Source organism: Ostrea edulis, chromosome 5, assembly GCF_947568905.1.
Source record: "Ostrea edulis chromosome 5, xbOstEdul1.1, whole genome shotgun sequence".
In the NCBI taxonomy this organism is placed as follows: Eukaryota; Metazoa; Mollusca; class Bivalvia; order Ostreida; family Ostreidae; genus Ostrea; species Ostrea edulis.
The window spans coordinates 81,948,651-81,971,030 of record NC_079168.1 but is presented as its reverse complement, the minus strand read 5'-3'; the positions used below and the strand labels follow the sequence as shown (position 1 = coordinate 81,971,030).

The 22,380-nt window shown below is 37.0% G+C and overlaps 2 protein-coding genes and 1 long non-coding RNA gene across 10 annotated transcripts in view; 1 reads left to right on the top strand and 2 right to left on the bottom strand.

Annotated features, from left to right (window-relative positions):
- Positions 1-18,065, bottom strand: part of LOC125651792 (SH2 domain-containing adapter protein D-like) — a 37,157-nt gene extending 19,092 nt beyond the window's left edge. The window contains exon 1 of one of the 6 annotated variants that reach the window (XM_048880562.2): positions 17,472-18,065. In XM_048880562.2, coding sequence (XP_048736519.2) covers positions 17,472-17,552 — 81 coding nt within the window. In that variant the 5' untranslated portion in view covers positions 17,553-18,065. Of the gene's footprint in view, positions 1-133; positions 7,923-17,471 lie in introns of those variants that run through there. The other 5 variants (XM_048880561.2, XM_056166466.1, XM_048880563.2 and 2 more) reach the window with 5 other exon arrangements.
- Positions 10,434-17,879, top strand: LOC125651799 (uncharacterized). Of its 2 annotated transcripts, XR_008803322.1 has the most exons (3): positions 10,477-11,395; positions 15,352-15,500; positions 15,823-17,879. It is a non-coding gene; the product is annotated as an uncharacterized LOC125651799 (long non-coding RNA). The 2 variants fall into 2 exon arrangements; XR_008803323.1 differs by having other exon boundaries at positions 10,434-10,860; positions 15,352-17,879.
- A 233-nt stretch (positions 18,066-18,298) lies between the features above and the next one.
- Positions 18,299-22,355, bottom strand: LOC125651796 (piRNA biogenesis protein EXD1-like). Of its 2 annotated transcripts, none has more exons than XM_048880574.2 (7): positions 21,522-22,355; positions 20,900-21,050; positions 20,211-20,338; positions 19,621-19,698; positions 19,219-19,332; positions 19,016-19,131; positions 18,299-18,934 (listed from the first exon to the last, which is right to left on the bottom strand). In XM_048880574.2, the coding sequence occupies exons 2-7, from the start codon at positions 21,006-21,008 to the stop codon at positions 18,724-18,726; spliced, it is 756 nt and encodes a 251-aa protein (XP_048736531.2). In that variant the 5' UTR covers positions 21,009-21,050; positions 21,522-22,355; the 3' UTR covers positions 18,299-18,723. The 2 variants fall into 2 exon arrangements, with proteins under 2 accessions (XP_048736531.2, XP_048736530.2); XM_048880573.2 differs by lacking the exon at positions 21,522-22,355 and adding an exon at positions 21,243-21,477.
- Positions 22,356-22,380: the final 25 nt, after the last annotated feature.

Genomic DNA, 22,380 nt, shown 5'->3' with positions numbered 1-22,380 from the left:
CAACAAACAATCCTCAAACTAAAACATTTAGGTATAGTCGATCTGAATTTAGAAAGATTGTATAGTCATCAGAATTCATAACCAAATCACTGAGCTTCCAGTCTGCGCCGTCAAAGATAAACGAGGTATTCACCAAAATAGCAGTGCTCCATTTTTGGCTAGAAGCAAGTCTGACGGACATTCAGTAGCATACTGACAGTGTAATGTTGGTTTACAACACAATACTACCTGAAACTTAAAAGCAGCATTCTTCATATCCAACTCAAACAGTCTGTGTAAGGAAAGATGGAAAAATGAGAAGTTATGTCAGCCCATTGTGTTTGTTTGCTACAGAACACACTTGTACAAATGATGTCAGCAAGCACACTGTGCTCCAATTACGGAATATAATTAGAGTCGAATTTGTATGCCAGCATGAAACTTATATCTGATAAGCAAGTAGATAAAAATATTTAAAAAAAACACCAGAATTTTCCACTGGACAACACAACAGAAGCTAACATCATAAACAAATATTCACTGGACAACACAACAGAAGCTAACATCATAAACAAATATTCACTGGACAACACAACAGAAGCTAACATCATAAACAAATATTCACTGGACAACACAACAGAAGCTCTACAAGGGAGAACAATTACCTGTGTCGTTATGGGAAAAGCAATAGAAAATGGTCTTCTCGCTGTCATAATTCCTCTCCAAATGATGGGGTTAATATATATGTATGAGAAGGAAGGAGATGCATGTACTTATAAAAAATAAACAAACACCTCAATTCGGTCAGTGATCATTATTTCCCTTTCTTCTCCATATTGGAAACATTGAAAACAAAAACACTCTATAGTAAAGTTGGGTATAGGAAATCAACATATCAAATATACAATTTGTTGCATAATTAAATGTTTCGTGCATCTTTGTGTCATTTAAGCTGATCACTGTCAAGTGCCTACACATCAAACACTTGATGGTACCAAACACTTAAGAATCATGAGATTTAAAAATTCAGCATGATTTTGGGAAAAAACTTTTGTTTAATTAATTTTTGTCAGCTGAGGTAATTCCTTGAAAACTTGTTACCTTATAGAGAGAAAAACAAAGTGAATGTACCAGTATTCAGAACAAAAACTGGGAGTCCAATCAATCAAAATTGCCTGCATTCAGAAAATATTATATAGTAGCAGTGGCGGATCCAGCATTGGCCTCAAGACAGCCCCCAAACACCAAACTATATACTATATGCCCCCCTTTCCCTGGTAGAAATTTCTGGATCCAACCTGGAGCAGCTATAGAAGATAATCCAACATTTGTATTTTTTTGTTACTACATCTTTGGTTTTGGTTGTATGATTGTCCAAAAAATTGAACAATTCTAATACTGGATCACTGTGCATGTGTTCTTGAAAATTGCTTTATAGAAAAATAATTATAAAATGTAAAGTCCCCAAATCTTGAATTTCTTTCCTAATCCTGTGAGCAAGAATGCATCACAAGGTGGCAATATGCTCACAACACCTTCACAGAAATGTATCAATTCAATGTCATTTTCACAACAACTGATAAAGATTATGTCCTGATTTGCTATTTTTTGGGTGGTAAATTGTAACCTCTACCTGATTTGCTATTTTTTTGGGTGGTAAATTGTATCCTCTAGCTGATTTGCTATTTTTTGAGTGGTAAATTGTAACCTCTACCTGATTTGCTATTTTTTGGGTGGTAAATTGTAAGCTCTAGCTGATTTGCTATTTTTTGAGTGGTAAATTGTAACCTCTAGATGATTTGCTATTTTTTTGGCTGGTATTGTAAACTCTAGCTGATTTGCTTACAATGTCTTTTTTATCAGCTTTCCATAAGAAAAAAAATGTTTCCCTGTATGAATTTTGTCACCTACATTTTTCTAACTACTCATCACAAACATTTGCATAATTTGTTTACACAATATACACTTGCTTGCCTCCTTATCCTTTTGTTGTTTTCATCATTGGTCCGATTATATTTTAACATTAAACTACAAACTGACTCAGTCAGAAAGAGCCCCACCAGGAATTCTAATATTACATGTACTAGTGTTAATGACACAGAATTCATTAATGTTTGTACATGTAATGATAGAGAGGATAGTGTTAATGACACAGAATTCATTAATGTTTGTACATGTAATGATAGAGAGGATAGTGTTAATGACACAGAATTCATTAATGTTTGTACAAGTAATGATAGAGAGGATAGTGTTAATAACACAGAATTCATTGATGTTTGTAATGGTAGAGAAGATAGTGTTAATGACACAGAATTCATTAAGGTTTGTAATGATAGAGAGGATAGTGTTAATGACACAGAATTCATTAAGGTTTGTAATGATAGAGAGGATAGTGTCAATGACACAGAATTCATTAATGTTTGTAATGATAGAGAGGATAGTGTTAATGACACAGAATTCATTGATGTTTGTAATGATAGAGAGGATAGTGTTAATGACACAGAATTCATTGATGTTTGTAATGGTAGAGGGGATAGAGTTAATGACACAGAATTCATTGATGTTTGTAATGGTAGAGAAGATAGTGTTAATGACACAGAATTCATTGATGTTTGTAATGGTAGAGAGGATAGTGTTAATGACACAGAATTCATTGATGTTTGTAATGGTAGAGAAGATAGTGTTAATGACACAGAATTCATTAATGTTTGTACATGTAATGATAGAGAGGATAGTGTTAATGACACAGAATTCATTGATGTTTGTAATGGTAGAGAAGATAGTGTTAATGACACAGAATTCACTAATGTTTGTAATGATAGAGAAGATAGTGTTAATGACACAGAATTCATTGATGTTTGTAATGGTAGAGAAGATAGTGTCAATGACACAGAATTCAATAAAGTTTGTAATGATAGAGAGGATAGTGTCAATGACACAGAATTCATTAAAGTTTGTAATGATAGAGAGGATAGTGTTAATGACACAGAATTCATTAATGTTTGTAACGATAGAGAGGATAGTGTTAATGACACAGAATTCATTAAGGTTTGTAATGATAGAGAGGATAGTGTTAATGACACAGAATTCATTAAGGTTGGTAACGATAGAGAGGATAGTGTTAATGACACAGAATTCATTAATGTTTGTAACGATAGAGAGGATAGTGTTAATGACACTGAATTCATTGATGTTGTAATGATAGAGAGGATAGTGTTAATGACACAGAATTCATTAAGGTTTGTAGTGATAGAGAGGATAGTGTTAATGACACAGAAGTCATTAAGGTTTGTAGTGATAGAGAGGATAGTGTTAATGACACAGAATTCATTAAAGTTTGTAATGATAGAGAGGATAGTGTCAATGACACAGAATTCATTAATGTTTGTAACGATAGAGAGGATAGTGTTAATGACACTGAATTCATTGATGTTGTAATGATAGAGAGGATAGTGTTAATGACACAGAATTCATTAAGGTTTGTAGTGATAGAGAGGATAGTGTTAATGACACAGAATTCATTAATGTTTGTAATGATAGAGAGGAGTGATTATATGTTCTATCCAATGTTCAACTGCAGAATTAAAGACCTTTGTATAAACTATGAAAGTTCAAAGTGTAGTCAGCTTAGTGGAAAGGTCTAACTGTAACCTTGAACTTTGACCTCAATACCCCAAAAATCTGTTAAGTGTCATCCTCCAATAATCAACTACCTTCATGTTAAATATGAAAGCTGTTTTGTTGGAAGATATCAAGTCACAACAAAGCGAATGACAGACAAACAGACAGACATAATGTATGGGTGTCCTTTCATAAACAATTATTCTCATCTAGAATATGAAAGCTGAACATTAAAAACTTTTCATGCTTTGACCTTGGCATTTGGACCATGAAATCTATACGTCTTAATCATCAGCTACCTTTCTATAAAATATGAAAGGTGTTTGCTGAAAACTTTTCAACTTATCATGTCACAATATAAAAAGCATAATAAGGTTAGAGATTGAAGGTTTATCGTTACATTGACCTTTGAGCTAATGACCCCCTTTGTGTCTTCCTATAATGATAAACCATCTTTGTAAAACAATATGAAAGTTTTATATTGAAAACTATTTAAGATAAGTGGCATACTGCAAGTGATGACAAACACACTACCTGTGATTTCTATAGAGATTCCTGATTCCATATGAAATTTTAACGACGAAGAGACTGGGTGATATTTCATTAAATTAACAACTTCAACAATTGTATTGTTATAAATCCAACTGCTGAATATCAAATATTTGCAGTTTTTCATCTACGTCATATATGATATTATGATTAATTCAATGAATGTTAATTTCAATTAATTTCATTTCATCAAAAGAAACTTGTAATGATACTTCCTCAATTGATGCAAATGATGTCCATCTTAGGCCTTTAAAATGTTTTCTACAAGCAAAATAAATGGTTGCATGTGTTTTAAAACACCCTGTACACAACTCCCTAGCACCTGATACAGGAATGAGAGTACTAACCCCCCCCCCCCCCCCCTCCCCCCTTATGTTTAACCCAGAGGCTGTTTACTCCAAGAATGAGCAGAGATATAAATGTCAAGGTGTAATATGACTGGTTAAAATCAAGAGCAAATTATTTGGAAATGAAAGAAATTTCGCAATTAAGGATGTACTCTACATCGTCATAATGGCTGAATTCCTTTAAAAACGAGGAAAATAATCAATATTAGCAATATTTGACTTTTCCTTTTCAATTTAAATACCTAGCAGAGCAGCTCAGTAGGTTAGCAAACCGATTGGCGATTGGTGAACTGTAGGTCGCAGGTTTGAGTCCACCAGGGTTTTTAAATTTTTTCAGACTATCTTCAATTAAAACTGTATTTTTTGACAAAATAAAGTAAATTTGAAAATTTTCAACTTCAAAATATTGTACATATCCTCCACTTTTCATCTATATCATATTTCTCTGGTGTAGCATTCCTCCTTAAAGTATTCACATTTTACAAACATGTTCTATGCACAATCATTTTTCAAATCGAGACAGGTTATGATAAGTTGATGTTACAGGAGTTTCAAAAGTCTTGATGAAAGTCAACATTTTGTAAATTCTATGGTTGTTATAATGATCTTATCTGCAAATACAACCTGTCATTAGGTTGAATGTTGTCTGACATGTTTCATACCGATTGTTAAGCCGTCCTTTACATACTGATTTTGACAACCGATTACTCCATTTACTTGATCAAGATATAGGGTTCACAGGTTTGTATTGGGGTCTATGGGAAATGAACTCGTACTCTTTTCCCAAGCCATCTCCTCTATCAATATTAAAAGCCAATCAACTAAGTTTTGTATTGTCTCACTGACCAAAAATTATCATGTGTAGTACTTCCTGTCGATTAATAGATTAGGTAAAACCTTTTTGACAGATTGGCACTGTGACCAATAACATCCAACTTCCTCTACAGCTGTTCAATTATAAATCAAAAGTCAAAATCATTGAATCCCTTTAGAATGAAGATTTAGGCATCAAAAACTAATTCCAAACATCGCCCAGCATCCTTGGAACTCATTTTTATCAGTCACGATGCTATGGTATAACTGAATATAGTTCTTACTTTGTGTGAACAAGTACATCTTGGCATGAAGCGTAATCCCACAATATTCTTTCCTTTCATTAGTCAATAGTAAGGATATGAAGAATTTTAAACTAACAGTAACAGGTGAATTGTAAAACAGAAACTACAGTAATAGTGTCCCAGGAGCTATATTTATATCCATGTATCACCTGACGGGGACTGAGGTCACTACCCTATTCTTAGAGAAATGTTACTAATCTTAGAAAAACCAACCAAATTTAAGTTCGACTGTTCTGATATTTTTCTATAAATATCACTAAAAATTGCTCCTAGCCTGTGATGGCATTCTAATGAAAGTGTTTTGGTACAAGTTGCCACAAACACTTCATTTCAAGTGTTTTGTAGGAGATGATACTGTGATGATGCAATCATTGACAAAAGCATGTTGCTGCAATCTCCCGACCCACATCGCCTGCTGACGTTACTATACTTATATCTGAAATGTCATCTTAGTTCATGGCATGTTTTTTTTTCCGCATAAACATCTCGTGATACTTTATCATTAAAACCAGGCTCATTACAGTGTACGTAACACAGTAAACAACTGTACAGAAATGTTTGAAGCATTCAAACCTCAATTTAACAGAAAGTACATTTTCATTTTTCAAAGTACTTTTAGTAAATATTGACGCATAAATATTTATAAGCACTTCCTCACACAGCACAAATAACCTGGTGTACTTTTGTAAGCATAAGCTGAAAACTGTGACATCAATAGAAGTCCATCCTAAGCTACACACACATTTTTCTAAACAGTCAACATAATTTGACATATTTTAGGTCTACAACGAAGGAAAACACATTGACAGAGTGATGACAAACCATGTTACTTAGTATTATACATTTAACGGTAAACATATCTATCAAGTTATATTACTAGGTCTACTGTTATATATACATCCTAATGTATTTGATGTGGTGGAGTACAGGATAAAGCTCTTATAATTATCATTGGTAAAAATTCTTCCAAAGGTGTTCACCTACAGGTAATGTTTGCAATCAAGTACCATTTACTGATCAGTGTTAATTCACCGATTGTGGCAGTTCACATTTGTTTTCAATTTTGTCAGAATTTATTTTTGTTGCATAACATTTACATATTTCCTGTACTAATCCACGACATTTTCTACTTTGTTAACTGAATATTAACATAAAATATCTGGTACCTGTTCATCAGGTAACCAGGAGAAGCACCCATCACCATCTAAACTAGTACTCTTTGTTAGAGACCCTTCCCCCTCTGGTACCATCACATGCTCGGGGGAGGGGGAGTCAGACAGATCGTGTTTAGCGGGCACTGCCTCTGGGTTTTTGGGAATGGATGTTCTCGTGTCTTTAAATGCAGTTCTATTTTGACTGCGACGTATAGGTTTTTTCTCGCCTTTTAATTCGCTGTCATTTATTGCTTTTTGTTGAATCGGTGGGAGATGACTAAATGGCTCCGAATAAACACGATCTTCTGCATCCAACGGACTTCCTGCCAACATTACTCGTTGATTCACACTGGTCCTACTTACAAACTCGTTCTCATCGTAATCCAGGAAGTCTAAATTTCCTTCCTCATATACCGCAGTAAAATTTTAAACAACAGGCATTGGTTAATGTATTTCTCTATCTGGCGCGAAATTCAATTTGCCAATATGACGTGCCAGTTGTCCGATTTTAATAAATCTATATAACGAGGTCTCGGTGCCCTCACCACAGAAAACCAGTTCCACACGACACCTCTGACGATGGGACGTATATTCTGTCTAGTCGAACTATAACGATTTACATGTATACTTGTGGAACATTCTATTTTCTACATGTTCTAGATACATGATGAGACCTGTAAGCACAGACTGAGAGGTTGGCAATTTTATCAATAAAGTGAGAAACAGGCATGGATCTTAGTAGTGAGCTTCACGAGTACTTCACTTTATTGATAAAATTGTTGAGCCCTGTGTTGTAAGTACTACGTGGCTTCATTCAACCACAGACACATACAGTTACACATGTACACCCCAAATCTCGGTTGAGATTCGGCTCGTCCAAATATTCAGCCAAGCCGAATCTCAGCCGAGATTAGTACACCCCCCTACCTAAGTAAATTATATCCAATTCTGGACCCAGAGGGCATACGTGCATTGATTGATTGACAGTGTATCTCGGAACTTTTCACTCATATTGAGACGTCACCAAGACCGGTGAAGGGCTGCAAATTTACTCTGGTCACTCCAAAGTGCGATGGTCTGTGCCAAAGTGCGATGGTTTGTTAATGTTACAGACGCCAAAGTGCGATGACCACGCCAAAGTCCGATGGTACGGAGTTCAGTAACGTTTGTGACGTCATTCTTAACGTCTTTCAAAATAAAATCGAAGAAATGCAACATGGGCGACAGTACTTAACGGCAAGGTTTACACTGTTGAGATAGTGAGAACGGTAAAGTACATTTGTTGTCGAACTATCTACTTCGCCCAAACATTCTTTGATTCATGATCATTTATGACTTGTGACGTACACGTAATAAAATCCACAGGTGCTTGTGGACAGGACTTCCGGTACCCCCCTTCTTTTATTTTTAAATGTTCAATTCCTTGGGTATTTCGGACCTATTATTGATAAAATATGTAACTTCAGAGGTTATCTATTTCAATGGAATACACAAATCTCGCATAGAAACTGTTTTTAAAAATGTCATATCACCGATCATAATATATGAACAAGCACAGGTGCTTGTGGACAGGACTTCCGGTACCCCCCTTCTTTTATTTTTAAATGTTCAATTCCTTGGGTATTTCGGACGTATTTTTGATAAAATATGTAACTTCAGAGTTTATCTATTTCAATGGAATACACAAATCTCGCATAGAAACCGTTTTTAAAAATGTCATATCACCGATCATAATATATGAACAAGGTGTGCAACTCAGCCAGCGACATGTTGAAAAAATCAACACCTCGCTGAGAAATCCTATCGAAATAACACCAATAATGCACATACCAACTGAAAAGAACGGTCATTCTAAATCTACTGATGATTCGTGGATTAAATGCATCGCTATTTGGTGCGCAATAACTAGTTCACACCGCTCAATTTCATCGTTTTAACCTCGCTACTTCTCATTTCTGACTATAACGAACGGAAGTTGTAATGCTGGAATATTTCTGTCGCAGCCAACTATTTTTAGAACGAGAAAACCCGAGACGAGGTCTTCCAAATACCATTAGCTACACGAAAAGGGAAGAGAATACCGATCATAGTAATCAAGTCTAGCTACATGTAATTTCATTTAACTGGTCAAGTCGGTTGTGGAAAGACTAGCACATCCCTCATAGTGTTGGGTAGGTAATTTATCATGGAAATCAGAAAGAACCATGAAAGCACAATATATTGACAATGTTCCACATTTCAGTTATAGCATTGGCTAACATTCGTTTTTTAAAAAGAAACAAAATAGTTTATCAAGTCCCTTACATATGATCAGATCCAAATTCGATTAAAAAGTAGGGGGGGGGGGGACAAATTAATTGATAAAGGAATGTCAAAACTTTATATTATAACTTAAATATAAGATTAAACAAATATCAACAACCAGCACTTGTGCATGCATCGCACACATATTTTGTGTATAGTTCACATTGTGATAAAAAAAAAAACTACCGGCTTCTACCCCTACCCCACTCCCAATATCATTTTAGATAATTATAATCAAAGATCGATCTGTTCAGTATGACCTAATCACAGGGGTTCTGGCCCCCACCCTTCTCCGAAGAACATACATGATTCGACTTTTTGGTTGAAACTCTCTACTGCTTATCAGCAATGTCTTGCAAACACAATAAAGTAAACTCATGTAGGTTATTCGGGGGGGGGGGGGGCATTGTGTCAACACCATTATGATCCAAATCATATCGTATAGGGTTAAGACTTTACAATGATAGTATATTTGGATATATCAAAAGTGGTATGGTTCCAATAATGTGTAAGTGTGCATGTCTTTAAAGTCTTTCCACAACCGATTTGAAATATTTTGATCGGTATTCTCTTTCCTTTTCATGTAGCTAATGGTATTCGAAAGACCTCGTCCCGGGTTTTCTCGTTCTAAAAATAGTTGGCTGCGACAGAAATATTCCAGCATTACAACTTCCGTTCGTTATAGTCAGAAATGAGAAGTAGCGAGGTCAAAACGATGAAATTGAGCGGTGTGAAGTAGTTATTACGCACCAAATAGCGATGCATTTAATCCACGAATCATCAGTAGATTTAGAATGGTTTATTTCGATAGGATTTCTCAGCGAGGTGTAGATTTTTTCAACATGTCGCTGGCTGAGTTGCACACCTTGTTCATATATTATGATCGGTGATATGACATTTTTAAAAACAGTTTCTATGCGAGATTTGTGTATTCCATTGAAATAGATAACCTCTGAAGTTACATATTTTATCAATAATAGGTCCGAAATACCCAAGGAATTGAACATTTAAAAATAAAAGAAGGGGGGTACCGGAAGTCCTGTCCACAAGCACCTGTGTGAACAGAAATATTCCAGCATTACAACTTCCGTTCGTTATAGTCAGAAATAAGAAGTAGCGAGGTTAAAACGATGAAATTGAGCGGTGTGAACTAGTTATTGCGCACCAAATAGCGATACATTTAATCCACGAATCATCAGTAGATTTAGAATGACCGTTCTTTTCAGTTGGTATGTGCATTATTGGTGTTATTTCGATAGGATTTCTCAGCGAGGTGTTGATTTTTTCAATATGTCGCTGGCTGAGTTGCACACCTTGTTCATATATTATCACGGGCACTGGAAGTTAATGTAAATATATAGTATGTGCATGTATAAAAAAGGAAGGGTAGGACACTCTTTTTGAGGCAAATTCGGGTTTGGGTTATTGTGGGCGTTTCTCAAACGGCCTGACGCGATGAATCGTTCACATATACCTTACTTTCAATCATCTTCACAAGTCAAGGGTTATTGATTCGTTACCTCGCACTAACCCTTGACATCAGTCGCTATTTAAAAGTTGGGCTCGAGAAAAAGGATGACGCAATACGCTAAAATTAATCAGCCAATGGGATTTCTTGTTTCAGATGAAAGTTTGGTAAGGGAATAAACAGAAAGGAAAAAATGGCGTCCGTTGACGAAAAGATATGTGAAAAACATCAAATCGATCATTTGACTGAAAACCAAAAGCTTTCAATATCATGTATCAGAGAAGGAAAAGATGTTTTTATTGGGACTAAAACCGGCAGTGGTAAATCGCTATCTTACGAAGTTGTTCCCATTATTTTGGACAATTTGTTTAATTTGTTAAAACATAGTCGACAAACGTACTTCGACAATCCATCATTTTCATTCGGATCATACCCCAAATCCTCGTCTAATTGTTTCTTCAAGCAAAACGAACTCCCGAAAATCAATCGACGGTATCTGTCTTGTACTAATTGGCCACAAATTTTACACCATAATGCCTTCGCCATGCGTGTTTACTGTTTAGTTTTGTTTTCGACCGATATAAAAGCCGTTGTCTGATTGGTTTGCAGCTTCAGGCTGCAAACCAATCATATGCTTCTTCTCGAGCCCAACTTTTAAATAGCGACTGATGTCAAGGGTTAGTGCGAGGTAACGAATCAATAACCCTTGACTTGTGAAGATGACTTTCAATATATGTACGGTTTCTTTCCGTTCCAATGCCGTTCATTCGAAGAAAAAGATGTTTTTACACCTCCAAGTGCCTAAGAATTTCGCTAGACTGTCTTACTTCCGGTTTAATCGCACTGAATCGAAAGGTAAGTTCTGATAGGTCAATAATAAAATTGAAGTCTGAATTGACACACGTTATCTAATCCATAAATACATATGTAGAGAAAATAATTCTCAGGATTATTACTTCATGATGGTGTTAGAGACTAGTGGTTAAGTACATGAGCCATGTTTGTTTTTATAGTTCAAATATTCTTATCATTATTTCACAACCAATAAGAATATGACATAAACTTATAAATGTTTATCACATTGACCAATCACAACTTGCCTTTCGATTCTGTGCGATTAAACCGGAAGTAAGACAGTCTAGCGAAATTCTTAGGCACTTGGAGGTGTAAAAACATCTTTTTCTTCGAATGAACGGCATTGGAACGGAAAGAAACCGTACATATATTGAAAGTAAGGTATATGTGAACGATTTATCGCGTCAGGCCGTTTGAGAAACGCCCACAATAACCCAAACCCGAATTTGCCTCAAAAAGAGTGTCCTACCCTTCCTTTTTTATACATGCACATACTATATATTTACATTAACTTCCAGTGCCCGTGTATATTATGATCGGTGATATGACATTTTTAAAAACGGTTTCTATGCGAGATTTGTGTATTCCATTGAAATAGATAAACTCTGAAGTTACATATTTTATCAAAAATACGTCCGAAATACCCAACGAATTGAACATTTAAAAATAAAAGAAGGGGGGGTACCGGAAGTCCTGTCCACAAGCACCTGTGATAAAATCCTGGGGATATGCTATAATGCAAAACATTCTATACGATTTCGCGTTGGAAAATGTTGTGTTTAATAACACGACAACTTGATGGTAATGAAAAAAGTTGAACTTCTAATTTTTATGCATGGATTTTGCACTGATATTTTAGTGAAACAACACACGGTTGGTACAGTATGTACCACAACACTGTGTCGTTTACAAACCAATGGATTTCGGCGTGTCACACCATCGCACTTTGGCATGTCAGATCATCGCACTTCAAATGGCGCATGACTGTGGACCATCGCACTTTGGCGTGTCACACCATCGAAGTTTGGTGTGACCCATCGCACTTAAATTTGGAGTCTTACATATATGCTCGGCACTTACGGGTCTTTGAGCAGGGAGGGATCTCTATCGTGCCACACCAAGACCGGTGAAGGGCCGAACAAATTTAGGCCGCCTTTGCTCGGCGCTTACGGCCATTGAGCAGTGTGAGGGTTCTTTAAACACCTCCTGTGACACGACACGGGACATCCGTTTTTAATGTCGTTTCCGAGGACCCGTGACATTCACACCTGATGCCGAGCGATGGAACTGTCAGTATACCTGTTTAAATGACTTATGTCTGTCGCGGCCGGGATTCGAACCCCGGCCTTCCGCATGCGGGACGAACGCTCTACCCCCCCCCCCCCCTATCTCTCTCGATTCTCTCTCTCTCTCTCTCTCTCTCTATATATATATATATATATGTAAGACTCTAAAGTGCGATGGTCGCTCCAAAGTGCGATAGGTTGTTAACGTTACGGACGCCAAAGTGCGATGGTGACGCCAAAGTCCGATGGTGCGGAGTTCAGTAACGTTTGTGACGACAGCAACGGCAAGATTTACATTGTTGAAGATAGTGAGAACGGCAAAGTACATTTGTTGTCGAACTATCTTCTTCGCCCAAACATTCTTTAATTCATTATCATTAGTTTGACATGTACACGTATTAAATTCCTGGGGGTGTGCTATAATACAAAACATTCTATATGATTTCGCGTTGGAAAATTTTGTGTTTAATAACACGAGATGGTAATGAAATAAGTTCTTATTCTTATTTTTTGGACATGGATTTTGCACTGATATTTTGGTGAAACAACACACGGTTGGTTCAGTCAGTACCAAAACACTGTGTCGTTTACAAACGAATGGATTTCGGCGTGTCACACCATCGCACTTTAGCGTGTCAGACCATCGCACTTTGGCGCATGAGTGAGGACCATCGTACTTTGGCGTGCCACACCATCGGGGTTTGGCGCAGACCATCGCACTTTGGCGTGACTATCGCACTTTGGAGTCCCATCGCACTTTGGAGTCTTACATATATAAATCATAAAAGTGTGATAATCTGAAAGTAAAAGCGGACGCGTGTTCTGGCGATGAATAATTACTTAACATCGGGGATCTTGAAGCTATATAGTCTAGCTAATTGATAACTATAGAAGCTATAGACATGCCCAAGCACAGAGTTGGTACTCCTTTTGGTATAATCAACATTTGGGACTAATACACAGAACTTATTATCGGTTATGCATAAAGTTATTTTGCACCATTAGTATTACGGAGATCCTATGTAATTGTAGCCCTATCCCGAAAACGTCAGAATAAAAAAAAAAAAAAGCGGATAGGACTACATTATTGCAGCTAGATATGAAGTATCATAAATTTTATGCGTATCACACTGTGTTCTGTCAAATAAGGGGAAGTACGCCTACCGATAATTTTTCCAAATACTTGTGTGATTTCCGCTCCATCATTTTTTTTTTACTTTCTGTAAGCTTTATTTCAACAGATAAACATATAAAGTGGTCATATAAAAAAAAAGTTTAGTTACAGAAAGCAAAAACTAAATAAACCTTAGTTACAGAAAAAAAAAAAGAAGCTTATTTACAGAAAGCAAAAAAAAAAAATTAAAAAAAAAATTTCGTCACAGAAAGCAAAATCTGATATATAGGCCGAGTATCGACAATTTCAGTTCGTTTCAATGGTTGCGTGGTGGCCTAGCGACAAGAAGTACTCAAAGGAATATACACCATGGATACCAAAAAATAAATGGGTGGGGGTGTACATGTACATCAAGAACAAGGTTTATGGATATTTCTTGTTCTGCATCCTATGGGTCCTTTCACCAACCAGGGGTGGATTCAGGAATTGCGAATAGGGGGCGCAACTTTATGAGGCAGGGGGTCAGGGGGCCGCCTTGAGTATTTCAATAAATCAAAAGATTTGTTCCGAGAGAGGAAGAAATTATTGCTTCTTTTATCGTTTACATTTTTCTAAACAATTTTAAAAAAATGAAAATATGGAATGCACCGGTCCCAACCTCCCAATAAATATTGACCGATCCCTTAAGCAAGTATAAAACTATGTATAGTCCGATTTCGCACACTTGTCAAAGTCAAACTAAATCTTGGTATAATCTACTATACCTCTAGGTAAAACTTGTTGATAGACCCGTGTATTTTTTAAGTAAACTTAAGGAGGTATGCTACACCAGAGAAATTTGATATGGATGAAAAGTGGAGAATATGTACAACAATATTTTGAAATAGAAAATTTTCAAATTTACTTTATTTAGTCAAAAAATGCAGTTTTAATCCAAAGCAATTTGAAAAAAAAATTAGAACTCCTGCTGGACTCGAACCCGTGATCTACAGTTCTGCAGGCGACGTGCTAACCTACTGAGCTATAGCCGATAACTAATTAAATGAATAGGTAAATATTGCTAATACTCATATTTCCATCCAGGTTTTAAAAGGAAGTCAGCCATTATGAGGATGTAGAGTACCTCCTTAAGACTCGTTTGGATTCTTCAACTGTCCACCTTCAAGTTCACTTTTAGAAATGCCATGCGAGTATGGAAAGTCTTCTGCTATTTTTGTTTCGTTTTGTCAATATAAAATTCTTTAACCATGACCTTTCACCTTTGACCTAAAATTGTAATATGTGATGTCCCCAATACACTGACCAGGAGTGTACCATCTTTCCGCGGACGCGTCCACAAATACGATCGCATTTATCAAAGTATCTAAATTATACTCGATAGAAACGTTAAAAATCATATTACAAATCATGACGGATGTGACCGGTCAACATGGGATCTTTACCCTTCCTAAGCATCTGATCCTACTTCTGGTGTGTCCTGGGGTCCATGTTTGTATTCTTTATGGAATTTATGAAGTTGATCACTGTTCGTTATCTTCACCTTTTTCATAATATAGATGAAGTTCTGTCGTCAATTGACGAGAAAACAACCAATACGCCGGTTTCGAGATACGTACGAGTTATTTCCCTTTGGAGAACTCTCGTACATAGTAAGGCGCGAAAGAATTTGTTTACACGCGGGAGTGGGACAGATATTCATCATAGCGTAAGTGAATGTACTCAGTAAGTTTCTCATACTCTGTTTGAAAACTCGAATTCGACTGATACACAAACTAAGTAAGTGATAAGTATTTAGAGAGTAATTAAATACATAGAATTTTTATCCTATCACGTTGTTTCGCTGGTCATTAGTACCATATCCAAGACATTTCTTGCAAATATGACATTGTCTGTATGTATTCACTTCGGTAAAACATTTCTTTCGATAGTATTTAGTATTTCCCACATTTACATATTTAAAGAGAAGCCGCTTTTAATACATTTCATCGTCTTCCTCGTTGGCTGTATATCCATTCTGTCCCACTTAGGCATTCAAAGTTCCACTAAATGCACCTCCTATACAGAAGAGTTCGTATCTCGAAACTGACGTATTAGACACCACCTGGAAAGCGACAGCCTTGAAGACCAAAGGGCACGCGGAGGAGGACAATAGAAACAGAAGGAAACCAGTAATCGCCAGAGCCGCGAGTTACGGACCTTGTTGCTGCCTTATGTGCAGAAATACTTGAAGACTGTCGTCGATCGAAAGATCAGAGCTCCCTGAATTTCGAACCTTTTATATTGAGTGACTTCAGGTCATTTTCAACTGTATTCACATCACCAGTAATGACCTGACGAGCTGAACTGCAGTGGGAAGAAGAACTTGTAGGAGGGTTTTGTTTAAGGTGATCTGTATCTAGACACTGTAAAGTGCCACGTATTATTCAGCAGCGGATCCATGGTTTTGCTAAGAGAAGGGACATGATAGGGATATGGAGTCGTCTTTATGCCCTAGAGTGGGTCCAGGGTCAAGCCCTGGTGGGGACCAGGGGGACATTTTAATGCAGTGTTATAAGCTCTCGTATCGGTAAAGTAAGTTCTTTAATAAATAGAAAACTTCCTTAAGTCGAGCTGAAGCCGCAATTTACGTGATCCCTAATATGTAAGAGTTCTAATCGGCAGTGATAAGCATGCAATTATAAGTACTCGATCCTTTTTGAAGAAGTCAAAATTACAAAATCTGATTGAATATCAATAAAATTGTGTGTGTGTTGAGTCCCGAAGGGGAGGGCATGGGAGGGGTTCACCCCCTCCCAGGGGGGGGGGGGGGGGGGCTCCCCTGGAAAATCTTAAAAAGATTGATTCAAAATGGTGCATTTTAATGCCTTTTCAACTGAAATTCTTGTTCCTTCTTCCTTTCATTTACAGTCACCACATCCTTTATAGAATATAAACAAAAAGAATAAACTTGACTTATTGATTCAAAATCATTCATTTTAATGCATTTCAGACTGAAATTATGGCCCCTTCTTGTTTTGATGCATAGTTATCACTATAAAAAAAATAATAGAAGAGCGGGAGGGGGGTGTCCGAACCCCAACCCCCCCCCCCCCCCTCCCAAATCCACCACTGCACAATCCATCCATCATGTGTCATTATATAGAGAGAGACCAGTCAAGTCGGCAATATATTCTATTCGACCTTGAACTTATCGACGTTTCTGTGTAGTGCGAGACTGAAGGGCACCGATCCAGTCAACCACCCAAACATTTTAGCCCAGAATTCATACCCCTATCATTTTTAGATCTCTTGCAGATCTCGACTCATAAAGGATTCTGCGACTAGTTTAGACGTTTGTTTTGCGAACAACTTTTCCCGAAGTTTTAGAGCTTTTACCAATCGGCTTATAAATGTTGCATAATTGGATCAATTTTTGCAATATTATAACAATTGTTTAGTTCATTTAATGATAATTCTTTCTCCATGTTTTGGTACATTGCAGGCTTATACGGCAGACTGCCATCACTGAATTGCATATCAGACCGATTGTGCATCCCCCAAAGAAGACAAATAACGAGACAAGGGGCTCTCACCACACTTAACGTTCTCATTGGAGTAGGAGAGGGTTACTTTCCCGATTTTTTTCTTTACGAGAAATGAAAAGACCAGTGATTTAAAGAACTGAATGCATGCCTACCTCGTCGACTTGGAATTTGCGGAGCCGGATTTGCCGACTGTTGGCAGCCCACTGATCTCGCTCCTCTCGGGACTGCATCATCCTAGATCTACACAAACTCGCATACGTGCTGGGAGTAGCGAAGCGAACAAGGGTACATCTTGTGTGTCTGTTTTCCCCGTCGGAAGTTATATCCAGCTGAGACAGGAAAAGCTTCCTGCGAGAATCCACCGTTTTCTGTGTCAGTCTTCACACCTCGACTTCATCATTTTACAGTAAAACCCGAGAATGGACGACCGTGCATTAAGAAACGCGCTGAAGTATCATCAATATAATAGAAATCAATGAAACTACAAGTTAACTAATAGTGAATCATCTTTAACCCTCTGATAGTAAAATTCACCATATCATAAGAAATAAACATCCTTATATTAAATGGACACATATAAAAAGCGTTAGACAGCACACACGATGGAGTGAGGCATCCGGGGGAAATCTCTCCATTCAATTAACGGCACAAGGAGGAAGTGAAGATTGGGACAACGCCCACTTCATATGGCGTCTTGCGACTTCATGTCTCTCAAGTAAGAACGGCTGACTGTACAGGGGCCGGGGGTCATTAACTGTCGTGAATGTACAAAAATTATTTAGGAGACCCGACCCGAGGGTTTAATTTACACATATAGCAAAACTTGACAACTAAAGTACACACACACACAGAGAGAGAGAGAGAGAGGGGGGGGGGGGAGGCTTACTTCTTGAACTATGCTGATTTCCCCCAAATGTTTTAACCCAAATTACTTCATTTGATTGTTTGACACTACATGTATTTCATAATGAATAAATAATTTTTGTAACATTTGATATTTTATTACAAAAATACAATGATTATACTACTGGTTGTCAATTGTGTGTGTGCTACATATTTCGTAAAACAACATATCATTAAAACTACTAAAACAAATTCACAAAGTTTCCTATTATAAAGTAAATGATAAAACTGAGGGGGACACTGGTGATAAGTGAATCATTGTCCTATTAACAGTACATACGTTTTTATATCAATGGGAACTTAATCAAGTACACACAAAACAAGAGGCCTATGGGTCACAACACTCGCCTGAATCCCACCCACCCCTGTTAAGTCACTTATCACTGTGCCAGCGCCCATGATTACATCAAATATGAATTAATACTTCATGTATTCCAAACATATGATATTGTTATGATCAAAATCTTAGGACCGCTGCTACATCCTCGCTGTGAGTCTAGTTTAGATTGGGCGTGTCTCTGGCATCGACTCGGCGATCAGCTGTCTTTCCGCTTCAGTGAGGCGTGACACGGGATATTCGTATAGGTGCTCCATAAACTGCTGATTTTTTCTGGCGGTCTTCACGGACTGGATCCGCCTCTGTTGGATCCGAGATAAGCGGTTCTCCTCACTCATACAGTCAAACCACGCCCACATGTCAGGATCTAACTGACTGAAAAGAAAAACACGAGGTGAGAGAGATAGAGATAGAAAGATGACGAGAGAGAGTAAGTGTACTGTACACTGTGTTTACCTGGCTAGACAGGTGTACAAAGTTCCAAGGGCCATTACGGATGCAGCACACAGGTTTAACATGGATTTAGACAAGGGACGTTTAGCCCAGTAATTCACATCCTCGCCCATTCTTTTCTGATTAAAAATAAAATAAATGTTTACCGATGATTTTAGCAAGGATACATAAAACTAAATTCTGAATCGCCACCGAAACTCCGATACCTGTTCTTGTTGATCTGGAGAGGGTAGACCGATTTGGTACTTCTTACAAAGTTGTGGAAGATTTATCTTTCTTGGAGGAAATCCCTTTTGTTCCAGCAGAACGGAATACCCAACCTATCAAAAGACAGCTGCTTGTTATTCTATGTTGACAGATGTTTGCTTTGCGTAAGATTCGCATATAATTTCTCCGTTTTACCGTGGATAACTTATTCGTATATCAGATAGCTTATTTGTATATCAGGTAGCTTATTTGTACATGTATATCAGGTAGCTTGTTTGAATATCAGATAGCTTATTTGTACATGTATATCAGATAGCTTATTTGTATATCTGATAGATTATTTGTATATCAGGTAGATTATTTATATATCATACAGATTATCTGTGTATCAGATAGTTTACCTGCGTATCGAAATAATGCCTGACTTTGACACCATATGGCTGTAGTACCCTACTGTCGATGCTTACGTCATGAAACACCTGAAAATATATTTTGTGTACGACGTATCATGTATAACATGAACTGATGAAATGTGATGAACACCCAGTGGCGGATTTAGAGGGGGCGCAGCCGGCGCCCCCCCCCCCCCTAAAATTCTCAAATTTAAGGTAAATCGCGGTATCTTGTTTCGGAAAATGTAATAAACGATAAAAGAAGCAATAATTTCTTCCACTCCCGGAGAAATAAATGACAAAAACCTTTGATTTCTTGAATTACTTTATTGGGAGAACTTAATTTTCCCCAAAAAACCCTTAAAATTTGGATCATTTTATTAATTTCACCTTATTAAAATGATAAAAAATAGTACAAATAACTTAATAGGAGAAATATTTCAAGCCCCATAAAATCGGTAAAATCCTGGACCCACTGCTTCATAAAGTGGCGCCCCCCGTAACCACAATTCCTGGACCCGCCCCTGACACCTGAAGTAAAATAAATGAATGTGTTATGCGCTACTTTATGAGTGAATGAAAACAAATGAAAGTTGTACCTTAACTAGTTCGACAGACTGCAGAAGCCTAATAAGACCCCCATCTAGCACAATGGCTGAACAAGATTTCACATCGAACACGTAAATGTCTCCTGAAGGCACTCCAATTGTAACGGACGTCAACACATCTACAAGTTCATGATAGAAGTTAGCCCTGTAAATGTCCATCAAGTTATATAATCCTAGTGTAGCACAATGTAAAACATTTCAACATAAATTGTCAGCAAATTTTGAAATATTTATCGGTCTTCCCGAGAGACTCCATTTCTTTACGAGATGGAATGAAACCCGCATAGAAACTGACACACAATGCAAACAAGTGCACTCGAAGAGATAATAATAATAGCCTTTTAAAGGCATAATATTTATCCAGGATAACACAAATTAGCATACATGTGTATAGCTAGTTCCCATTGTGGTCCTGCATTAAAACATATACACAAACATAAAATTAACATCTAAAATTAGTATCTAAATATGAATAGGATATAAAAGGAAAGGGGGGAAACATGGCATAAGACACAACTAATTAGTAATAAAATTATTAAGAAAAGAAGAAGAAAAAATAGCACAAGACACACGCACACACAATGCCATATCACAACTGCAGTAGTTTCGTACACCTGAACAAAAAGAGATGCGTATTTTATGTATAAATTTGTTGTTTAAGTGCCCCCCTTACATCTTACTTGTATGTTTTGTTCCCTGACACGATACACCTACGACAGGTTCACAGAGTAATTGTCTCACCACCGACTCAGCCCCAGGGACAGAAGATACTACGTTGATCCGAGGCATGTTAGGTAGATCGCGCTCACTAGTGTGTCTATCTACATTGCACTGAAACGTCAAGTCATTCATTTGCGTATTATATCTAGTAGATCCATACATACCTAGTGTCTAAATAGCATTCTCTTGAAATACATTTTATGACTGTTTCTTTTACATTTATCGCGATGGTTCGAACACACCCTAAATTTATGTATATAAAGTGTCCGCTTCGTCTTTTGGTTACACAGAATAGTATCTTACACATTTGAATGACAACATGCCATGTAGCTCATAGAACTGCAGTTCCAAAGTCTGATAAATAATCATCCGCCCAATGGACCAAGCCGTCAGTCCAGTGGACCAAATTGTTCGTCCAATGACCAAAGTGAACTTTTCAGACTAGGAAGCAATTGTTCTACAGCTAAACTCCCGAATAAATTTTCTTTGTAAACAAACATTAAACGTTTCCTTTAACAGAACAATATGAAAATTAAGTATACTACATGAAAATTAGAAGAAATTCGCTTATCTTAAATTTACTTGATATGTGCAGATTAGATCCGTTCTAACTCATCAGGTGACCGAGACTCACATACCTTACTGAAGAAGTGCTATGTTAAAGATCCACATAATCCGGGCACTCAATCTTGATCATTCACAATCGATATTGCGTAACTCTTGTTAATGCTTTTAAAGATTATCAGAGAAAATCCCGCATACATGTAGGCCTTGAGGAGATTGTGGTGCAGTCTTGCGTTTCCAGGGAGTTCTTCAGTAGCTCTTTGGGTGATGAATTATTAATAAATAGAACGCTGTCTAATCGGGATCATTTATTGCAGAAATATTGACAAAAACTCTCCGAGCAGAGAGAGTGCGATATTGAATGGGTAACCCTAGAACGTTTGTTTAAATTGAAAACCCTTATGGCTTTATAATACACAGTAGATGTCATTATATTTAAATGGTCGAAGAAAAGAAGAAACTATTGAAAGACCCATTGAGGCATAATTTGTTCAGAAAACATTGAAAATTTCACTGCGACAGAGCACGACATGGTTGCACGAATACGGGGTCAATCCGCTGTATATACACGTACTTAGTCCGCGGTTAACTGGTTTCGGATATTCTAAACAAAACATCACCGAATCAGACATTTCTCTATAAATTCGCTTGTTACCTAAAAAAAAAAAACCCAACTAAATCACTACTATGGGTTGTAACCTCTCACATTTATAATATCTGATTAATATCAATGATATAATTTATCAAACAAAAAAATCTATTATTTAATGCTAAGGGCATCCATTTACAGACTGCTTGTAAATTTTACCACGAGGAAGGAAGAGATCTGAAATAGTAATATATCTATTTCTATAACCTCTCTCAACTTTGGCTGAGT

Bases quoted from the DNA above. Each gene is read 5' to 3' on its own strand.
- LOC125651796 (XM_048880573.2), bottom strand. From the start codon at position 21,308: ATGATTATTTATCAGACTTTGGAACTGCAGTTCTATGAGCTACATGGC. The intron at 20,339-20,899 runs GTAAGATGTAAG...ATGAACTTGTAG, and splicing joins TCAGGGAACAAAACATACAA to ATGTGTTGACGTCCGTTACA. The intron at 18,935-19,015 runs GTAAACACAGTG...TTTTCTTTTCAG, and splicing joins TTGTACACCTGTCTAGCCAG to TCAGTTAGATCCTGACATGT.